The following is a 10,769-nucleotide window of genomic DNA, read 5'->3' on the forward strand; positions in this document are numbered from 1 at the left end:
AAAAAATTTATGTGAAACTGCTTTGGGTTTGTTTCAAATGTAATAGACACAGAAATGGAAAAGATAGGAGAAAAGAAGAATGGTTGGGAAAAGGTTTAAAGAGGAAGAAGGAGACAGGCGTAGAGGAGAGAAAGACTCTTAGGAGAGAATTTAACCAACAGCCTAGAAGTCTGCCTCTACACCTGCAGAAAGAGAAAAAAACTAAATGAAAAGCTCACGGTTCAAACTGCTTAAGCAGTTAAGATCTGAATCCAGCATTATTTTAGCACCTCGGACCTTGGAATGGGTTCTGTTGGCTCATGGGTTGACTGGAAGCAGCGTAATGCATGACCACAAGTGGGCTCGGGCTTCTGGGAGTCAGACGACAGCGGAGAGGCTCTAGCACTAAGTTATGTCCTTGACCAGCTTTTCCCCTCATCACTGTCTCTGGTTTGCTTTCGTACCCAATCCCATCCATATTAACTTTCTAGCTATTGAATTTCGTCCTTTGCATTCTTAGCCAGAGTGGCCTAGCTGTTAGTCGCTGGCTGGTGCCTTGCAGCAAGGAGGTACTGAGTTAGAATCCTGCATGTGTAGGTTACTACTCCCACAGCTCAGAAACAGGCATGTTGAGGTTAATTTACCACTCTAAATTGCCCTCAGTTGTGTGTGTGCGTGTATGTGTGTGGTTATAGTTCTCTGTTGCTCTGTGATAGACGAGTGCTCTGACCAGGGCGTACCCCGCCTCCCCAGCAATCCTGCATGGATTATTAGGCAGCTGTAAGAGATGGATGCCTTGGTCAGTGATTGTAGATTTAATTCAAGAAATTGTCATCTTTACTATGTTATCCACATTTTTGACAAAAAAAAAAAAAAAAAAAACACCAAGGAAATAAACAAACCGGTACCTCACCAGGCTCTGTCTCAATCACAGGATCAAGGAGATTTGAGGTAAATATCTGAAAGATTAGAGCAGAGAAAGTGAAGCACAGCAGAAGAAGTGAGCGAGGATGAGCTTGTGATTGTCTCTGCACGTCAGATGAGAAAAATGTCAAAGAGAATGTGAGAGATGACCTCTGCGTTCATCACCCATTAATGACCCTGCAGCTCTCAGCTTCATTTTCGCTCTCATGCAAAACATAAAAAAAACATTTCCTCCTGTCTCCAATAGTCATTTCCCCCCGCATTGTATTTATGTATTGAAAAAAAAAAGGTAATAGATCAAGCACATTCCATTATTCTCTTATAAGATCATTAGCAAATATAATTAGATATGAAAGAAAGTAATTTGGAGAGAAGAGGAGAGAAAAGCGCTATCAGGCAGAGAAGACAGATTGTAGCATCAGAGTGTTTGGGCTTAAATTGCTCAGCAGAGGTATTATCAAGCCGGCAATCTTTTAGCCTCAGAAATAGTTTTGGAGACAGACAGCAAAAGATAGAAAGAGGCCACTAACATTGACTTCATTGTATTTCCCCCCAACTGCAATCATTCTTTTTTTATATATATTTTACCGTCTTTTCCAGTTTCTCTCTCTCTCTCTTTTGCTCTGAATCAAATCATCCTGTCATAGGTATCACCTCGCACTAGACCCCGTGAGTTTGCAGCACAACAAAAAGCGAGTTTATAAAAAGAAAACAAGTTGACACAGAGTCATCACAGACAAGAAAAAAAAGCAGGAAAAAACAAAAAAAGCAAATTATCACAGGCAGCAGAAAACAGCTAACCTTCTCTGCTCACTTCTCGTGCGTATTGATTCGGCTTTTGTATTATTTTGGCAACTTTAAAGAGCAGGCATAACACACAAATTGCGGCGTGCCTTGAAGCGGCTTCTTGAGGAACCTTCTCTTTGCAGATCTCGTCGTCTCTCTTTCTGCACGTGGCACCTCGCGCCACACACACTCCTCACCGGCGCGCGGGAGTTTTCCTCACTCTTTCTTGCACCTTAACACCGCACTGTGTTTGTCTAATAAGGATCTGAGCTGAAAGCAGACTGAGAGCACAATAATCCTGCTGCGTTTTACCACAAATTTTCTTTCTTTTTTTTTTTCTTCCTCACCTCTTCTCCTTTAGTAATGCTTTAAGGGATTGAGGGGGGTGGGATGGGTGAAAGAGGAGGGGTGGGCTGGCGGTATGGATGTGGATTTTTCTAGTCTTTTGTGCGAATCACAGGGAATGGTAACTATAAACATCCTGTATTCATTAAAACCATCTAAAAATACAATTTTGGGAAGGGGGGAGCGGGGGGTGGCGAGGGGTGCGCTCACTTCCTCGCCGCTCCTCCTCAGTGTATACAAGCAGCCTGTGTTATGCCTAGTGCTGCTCATATTTACATATTTATAAATGCTGGGCTGTACAATGAGCCGGGGCTTTGCCAAGAACAACAGTTTTTTGCGAATGTCGAGCCCAGATGCCTGTGAGAAGGAACAAAGCAGCCATGAGCAACTCCAGCGGCATGGACAGAGTTCACACAGGTCCTTCATGGCTGTCTAACACCTCATGTCCAGATGAGGCAACACTTGATATATTCTGTCATTTTTCTGTTCAGTCTGATATTTCGACTGATATCGTTGTGTGAATTTAAACAATTCATTTTGTTTAAATGAACATAAGGCCAAAACTGAACTTTTTAAGTCCACACATGAGGCGATGCAATACAAAGACAAAATCTTACAAGGAATTTTTGGTCTAGTTTCTAGCTCAGATATTTTTGTATGCTTACAATAAAACAAAACAAATTTAAAAGGAACATCTCAGCAAGATAAATACACTCAGGAATGTATTATTCATTAAGGAATCATTTAAGTCAATAATTCTTGAACATGCTTTAAAAAAAAGTTTAGTTAAAAAAAAAAGTTCCACTGGCATATTTTTCACTTAATTTTTTTAAAAAATGTCTTGGTATATGTGGGGGAAAAATCTGCCATTGGAACTATTACATTTTTATCTATATTCAAGAATCGTTGACTTAACAAATCATATTTATTTTGCTAAAAAGATACTTCTATATTAGCTTTACTTTTTTTAAGTTTACTCAAATATTTGATCTAGAAAAGAGACAAAAATACTTGTTATGATTTTGTTGTATTGCAGTGTGATTAGAGTTGATGTGTAACTGAAAATGTTCAGAGATTTGTTTTAGATATTTGGAAAAGGTGGAAACCAAGGAAGCCAGCAAACGACATGAAGCTGGAGAGAAGTTAGAAACAGTTTATTACCAACCATGTAGGGATCACAGTAAACCCAACCGCCCCAACTCCTCAACCACCGTTCATCCTGTGTTTTCACATAGGAAAAGCATTGAAACACACTGAAGGACTGCTGAATGCTACTAATGTTAGCATTTCTCTTATTGCCATCATATTTGCAGTATTTGTGTGTATCAGGGTTTATGATATTTAGGGGTCAGACACAGGCTGAAATGATTAATCAAATTAATTGTGTTCAACTAATTTAATAATTGATTATTTGTTATAAAGACTCAAAAAAAAGAAATTTTGGTGAATAGCAAATTACCTTTTGCTTTTCTTTCAGCAAAACGACAACTATTTAGCATTTAACATAGATACATATAAAAAGCGAATGCTAGAGGAAGGCTATGCTTTTAGGCAATAAAATGTTCAATTTCTAAAATACATTATTTGTTTATTTGCATATATTCTTAATATTGTATACAAATGATTAAGTCGTTAAATGAAAAATCTGCTGAATGTGCCATTGTTTGTGTTATTATTTCTGAATTTTTTATCGGGGGGGGAATAGTTAGTTGTAGCCCTGGTGTGGATGTCTCCAGCTGCCTTTGCTTATTTATTTTGGAGTTGTGTTTAAATTTGGATTTTTTAAATTTCTTTTAATTTTTTTTAGTCATCCACTGAAAACCAAATAAATCAACAAACTGGATTTAATCTCACTGTCTCCACACCTGCAAACTCCACACAGTTTGCTGATGTGGAGTCAGAGCAGATGTGGAACATAAAGCACAATTTCATTCAATCTAAATTGATAAAATATAATGAGAGTTTTAGATACTCAGGTTAAATAAAAATATAATAGCTACTGTTGGAACCTGAACATGAATCAGACGTATGTCCTGGCTCCAACATCATCAAACACTGAATGTTGTTTGTTTTTTGTTGTTGTTTTTTTTTATGCACATAGCTGCAGTTGATGCCACATTATCCTTTGAGACTACGTTTCTTCCGCTCACACTTCCACACATATCTCCACCACCTTATTCCCATGCGGTCTCTCACGCAGGCTCAGAGTGAAGTGGTACACCATTGTTCCTTCCTCCATCCCATTTATCCATTCTGTTGAGCATGACACATGTATTAACAGTGGATGGATCCTGGAGCTGGGTGTCCTCACACCATATGTTTTGCTTTCCCAGGTCCTCTCCCACAAAATCCCCACACCCTCTCTCCTGCCATCTGCCATCTCACACAATGCCACATGAGGGCGCCCTGCTCCTTTATGTCATTACATAGGAATGTGGCATGTGCTGTAAATTATTTCCAGTGACAAGTATGTTTATCTGAATCACGCTGCCATCTTATAACCATCATGTATGCACACTGCATCTTCACTCCCCCCCCCACCCCCCAAGGGTGCTTTGATGAAAACAAAGAGATAAGCCTTGCATTCATGTGATAAATGAATGCCAGGCAGGTTTTCTGTGTCTGTTAGGTGCATCTGCCGTCTACCCGAATGGGAAATTAAAAACTGTGATGGTGGGGGGGAAGCTATGCTAAACCTATAAAGTTGGCCAGGAAATCTCTTACCCCTCCTTCGCAGCGGCAGTTGTTTGGGGAGAAGGAGCACCATGCTTAAATAATAACATTCCAGGTGGCTTAGTTAATGAACAGTGAAAATCAAATATGGGGCCCTAATCTGGAGCTCGTTACAGGAAGTTTCTTTACAGGGAAGTCACAGGCAGGAAGTGCCCTTGGGGAGAAGCAAAATACTTTTTGAAGATTCAGTGGGGGGGAAAGGAAACTTTGCTTTTGCTAAAGCTTTGACAGATTTTGCACATAAAAATAAATGAATAAATAACAAATTAAATAAAAAAATTAAAAAGAAACAATCTCATGGCAAAATTTGGCAATGTAAATGAAAGGCTTTTAAAAGAGCAACATTAGCTTCTCACTGAGGTGCAACTTTCAATTTTGCAATGCCGAGACTAAACAACCTTTAAAGGAGACGTGTGTTAAATGAACAACATGGAAAGCTGCCGGAAGCTTCCAGTGACTCATTTACTGTCTTAGTTTGCCATCTTGTGGCAGTAGCTGTGTATAACATCATGTTAGTCCAGAAATGAATAGTGAGTGCAGCATGAATTTGAAAAAAATAAAATAAAATTCTAGTCAAAGGCTATATACCATTTATTCTACAAATATTAATGACATCAAAAGAAAACTTTTTTTAGTGTTATTTTTTAATCAACCGAGCAATTTGAAGGGCATAAGCAGAGTCTTATGAGACGGGAGGGAAGTTAGTTCATGTTGGAGCCATTTCCTCAATGAACAGACGGCCGCAGAGTTATTACTCAGCATTGAGTCTCAGAGATGTTTTATCTTGTTATTAACTCCGTTCATTCTGATACCCATATCTGTACTGGTGTGAGAGAGAGAGAGAGAGAGAAGAAGAGAGACAGAGGGAGAGAGAGGAAGAGAGAGAGATGGAGAGAAGGAGAGAGTGAAAGAGAGAGAGAGGGAGAGAGTGCGGCTCAAATAAACTCGTGTTTTAATTTGATTTTGTCAGATTCATAATGCCAGTTTTAAAAGAGCATGACATGCAAATGTTCTTGGTGATGTTTTATTGCAAAATAATTTCCAAATAAGTTGCTGAGGGAATGAAAATGCAGACGTGTGTATGTGTGTGTGTGTGTGTGTGTGTGTGTGTGTGTGTGTGTAGGAGGGGTGAGGGGAAGGTTGTCAGTGCTTCTGGACGCAATAACAGTTATCTGTTTCCAGCTGTTTTACAATACTTCATTTTTATTTTTAGTTCTTTTTTTAATTGAATCACTCTGCTCACTTTTCACACACTGTCACGCTGCTTGTCACGCTTATTGAGTTAAGTGAGTTGCTTGTAACTCGTATGAAACTACTACCCCAGGTGTCATAACTATAATGCATTTCCAGCTTCTGTTTTGAAGACATTTTATTTATCTTCAAATAAGGAAGTCACTTTGTACACTACTATGAGCGAGACAGAAAAACACTGTTTGCAATTAGCAGTGGATTTATTCAATAGATGCTGCAGTTTATTAAAGCTGTGATCTTGCTCTAATAAACCGTAGTGATTGTTACAGGAAGCAGAAGGAATCTTAACAAAAGCAAATAAAATGACAGGGAGTTTAGATATACGGTCTGACTAATCATTTAATGCATCTGGAATAAATGTTTAGGATTTAATTTAGTTCACATGTAGAAAAGCCTCAGATGTGAAACCAATTCTCAGCCATGTCTAGAATGTAGACCAATGGGCATTAGTGGCTCCATAGAGGAGTTACTCATATTCTATAATCAGGCAGATACCAGAGTGCAGAACATGTGCTGTGTTGGAGTTCCACAAGTCCTGGTCGTTCTTTCCTTGCACTTTTTCAGATCATCCCTTTATTCCTTGATCTACACGTTCTTCATGCCTCAATCCACTGAAAGGTCCTGACACAGAATAAGGGGTTATGCACCAGTTATAATTAAGGGATAATACAGAGTGTCAGAATATGTGTGAGGTAGAAAAATGATAAAACAGCAGATAATGATAATGACAGCAGCACCACCAGAACCCACAGGACCAGAGAGAACAGAGACACCTGATCTGATCTGACCTGATTGACGATGTTCAACAGGCCTGATAGATTCTAACATTAAGGAATTCACCAAAACAACCAAATAGAGAGGAAATCCTGGACATACTGTATGTCACTTTCACGTTGCCATGGTGAGTGATAGGTCACTCACCATGGCTGACCAGTGGTATGAGTTGAGATAATCAACTCATATAATCTAAATCTGAAAGAAGCCCATTCCTCCAAAAGACAGACCACATTCCAGATTCCCGAGTTACAAACTGATTCATCACCTGTTCTATGTAAACCTGAACCTGCTGCTTCGACTTAACACAGTCCCTCCACTTGAGATCACGTAATCTTTCCCATTCCTGTTCCAGATGTACTAACTTAATGACAACTAAACTATTTTCATATCAATCACTAGTTTGCATGTGGGCCAATCTATTTTGAACTTTCCTTTGATCATTAACTGATTATGTAACTTAGAAGACACGGACTAAACTATTTTAAAGCAGGTCATTTTACTGAGATTTGAACTTCTTCACAGATTTTTGTGTGGAGAAAAATGAAACCTCAAAGAAAGGCACTGATACATCATTAATAGTTTACTACTTTTGCAGATTATCCAACAAAACTTGTTACTTTTCCAAGGAAAATACAGCAGACATCTACATTTTAAAACGCTAAGATAAAATAAAAACATCTTCTCACTACAGTTGTGCCAGACAGAAAAAAACTCAGAACAGAAAGACATTATTAAATGTTTTGTTGTTTTTTTTAATATTATTACCATCCTTGTAATAGATCCTTCTCAAACTGTATTCATTAGACAATCTCAATGTGGACATTGAGATTAGTTGGCACTGGTGGCTCGAACAAGTAGTCTTTTCAAAACTATGTTATGAACCTTTAAACCAGTGGTGCCCAAAGTGGGCCCTGGAGGGCCGGCATCCTGCATGCTTTAGTTATCTCCCTGGTTTAACACACCTGGATCAAATGATGGCTCATTGGAAGGTCTAAGAAGAACACTGACATGCTCCATAGAGGTTGTTACTACCATCAGAGAGAAACATGCAGGATGCCAGCCCTCCAGGACCCACTTTGGGCACCACTGCTTTAAACTATCATTATCAGTTCTGCTTTGTGCAGTTATTTACAGAGAAGTTGATTATTTATTCAGTAAACAGAGATAGGAAGCAGTGCACCAACAGAAAATTGATGGTGTTTCTGCTCACAGGTTTGTTTGATACAGGAAGGTTATTGGTGCTGCACTACCTCCAACCTTCACTTCCTGTGTCAGTAATCATAAGCTTCTGTGTAAATAATCACGCAGTTCCAATGAGACAATGGTTCAAAGATTCCTAAACATGTGTTTAGATGAACAACTTTGATGTTTTTGAGAGCAGAGTTGTTATGGGACGGTGAACTTCCCCTTTAATCTTGGTCCAGTTTCAATTTTCAGTGTCAACTGTTGTTGATTAGTAGTCTACAGATTAATCTTCAGCAGGTGACATTTAAAACTCATGTTTAAAACTTTACGTTGACTGCGAAAGCTGACATTCAGAAATGTAACCACAAGATTCAATGCTGAAGAGTTTGAATGTGTTAGTGTTCACATGCTCACAGTGCTAATCTGCCTCTTGTTCTCTCATTGGCTGCAGCACATCTGTGGCTAGGAGAGGAGGACCAGCCCATGACCCATGACCCCGCATTGACCCTCGAGCCCAACCAGCTTAACAACGATCTTAGCCACCCTAACAACCATAACCTGGGTGAGCCTAAGGGGCTGGACGCCCATGCTGGAAACAAAGACTAACAACTTCCACCAGAGCAAGGCTCAGCGACGACCACAATGATGACAATGAAGGTGATGATGAGGTGAAGGAGGATGAAGGTTAAATGAAGGAAAACACTATAACAGAGACTTTATTTAAGATGATTTAAAAAAAAAAAAACTACCGTCAGAGGGAATGGAAAGAGAGAACTGTTCAATGGGACGTCTAAGACGGTGTTTGAATTTGCGAGTTGGACCTAATGACTTTTGCAAGCATCCTCGCACACTTATCAAGATGATGGCAACCTTCCTTTGTGTTTCCTGTGGTCTGAATGCATCTTGTCTTTGTTGTCCTATACGCATTGCTTCTGTTTTCCTTCAGGTCTTCTTTCTTTTCTTTGGATGAAACTACCTGTCTGAAGATGACTTCCTGTAAACTAGCTCTGACATTACCGACACATTCCTGGAGCTAGAAAAAATCTTTTGTAACTAGGACTGAAGTATTAAAAACTTAATGAAATCTGTTTCCTTTTCCTGTAAAGTGAAGATTATCCTGTTGTACTTGGTAGAATGTATTCTACTGCTGAATAGAAACTAAACTTTAGCAGACTGTTGACTGAGACCAAGCACATTCCTGTCAAACTAGCGCCTCGCGCCTCTCCTTTCAGCTGCCATGACTCCCTGTTTATGTCTCACATCATTCACGCTGAACATGGCTAACTACAGACATGGTCCTTTTTTTCAACATGGTTCTGAAGGTATGACTGGTTGGCTTTTGATGATGGCGGTGTTAGTAAGGATTGCGAAGATGGAACGTTCAAACTGCTATAAATTCAACACCCTCCATAACCAGGCCTTCATCCCACTACAGAACCTGTTCTTTTCAATTGTTTTCTTTATTTTTTTCAATGCAGCTCTGGTGCTTGATGTAAATAGAAAGATATACAGCAGCGCGACAAAGTCGACATTTAAAATGTTTGCCATGAGGGAAAGTAGAGGAGTGTCGATAGTTTATTGGCCGTAGAATCACACGGCCGCCGTTCTTCTCAAGTTCGAAACGGAAGAATTAAAAAAAAAAAGAATCAAAAAAACGAAAAGAGCAAGAACAGTTTTCTTTCTTTGAACCCCTACATCCCTTTTGCTTCATCTCTCATGTCTAACCTGGAGGACTGTAGTGTTGCAGATGTTTGTATAATACTGCCACCAATCATTGTTGCACAGTGTTACTGACTACTGAAAATGGTTTGATGTATTTACTTTAAGATGAGAAAAAAATAGCATAAAACTGGAAAAAGACAATGTGTATAGCCTTAGATTACAAGTCATCTGTTATTGCTACTTCAAAGCTATGTAACTGTGCTAGACTGTAGGATGTAGGGTTGACTTTATTTTGAACTTTTATATGTACTGTACATTAATGCCTTGTCCATTTACTGATCAAAAAAGAGAGAAAAAAATGAGAAAAAAGAGGAAAAAGATGACAATCGTCTCCTGTGCCCCCATATATACAGATCCATAATGCATAGAGGGACTTATCCTTTCTGATTTCTTTCATTTGTTTGGATTCTCAGAAGTATTTTGCACTGTGATAGTATTATAAATCCAACCTATACAGTACAAAACTAGCTAATTAACTAAAATGAGCGTGTGTTTGTGTGTCCCTTGGCATTGTGAAATGTTTGTCATTTTTTTGTGAACCCAGAGGTAAAAAAAAAAAACTCAGAGAAAAAATAGTCTAATGCGGTATGTATAGTCCAAATATAATACTTTTTTTTTTTTAGTTTGATCAACATCTATACTGTATGTGACTTTTAAAAATGGTTCCTCAGATTTTTTTTTTTTTTTTTGTATGCTAATCCCTTTCTGACCTACAGCATAGACCTGTTACTGCTTTCTCCCGGGTGACTTTCTGAACTTGGATACCAGCCTGAGAAGATTTTTGCCCTGCCAATGTTTTCTTTGCAGCTACATTGAAATGATTTCTGCAGACCACAATAAACCATACTTTCAATTTTATAGAAGAGGATATTCTAAATCTAAATGATAACAAAGGTGAGACATTGAAAAGTGAGAAGCTATCCTTTTTGGGGTTTGGAAGTGGGGTCAAAGCAAACCAGTTGGATGATGAAATCACTGACCAACAGTTTTGACTTTTGACCTTATCTCTGTTTTCTGAGTAAAGATGAAAGATTCACAGTGAGAGTGGAGCTTGGGCTCTCTCCTTC

At 38.9% G+C, this 10,769-nt stretch overlaps 1 protein-coding gene across 7 annotated transcripts in view; it reads left to right on the top strand.

The window, feature by feature from the left end:
- znf536 (zinc finger protein 536) overlaps positions 1-9,621 on the top strand; it is a 251,828-nt gene extending 242,207 nt beyond the window's left edge. For all 7 annotated transcript variants that reach the window (XM_016679757.1, XM_016679755.1, XM_016679756.1 and 4 more), the window contains one exon: positions 8,432-9,621. In XM_016679757.1, coding sequence (XP_016535243.1) covers positions 8,432-8,586 — 155 coding nt within the window. In that variant the 3' untranslated portion in view covers positions 8,587-9,621. The remainder of the gene's footprint in view (positions 1-8,431) is intronic.
- Positions 9,622-10,769: the final 1,148 nt, after the last annotated feature.

This window comes from Poecilia formosa, unplaced genomic scaffold (assembly GCF_000485575.1).
Source record: "Poecilia formosa unplaced genomic scaffold, Poecilia_formosa-5.1.2 Scaffold219, whole genome shotgun sequence".
NCBI classification, from domain to species: Eukaryota; Metazoa; Chordata; class Actinopteri; order Cyprinodontiformes; family Poeciliidae; genus Poecilia; species Poecilia formosa.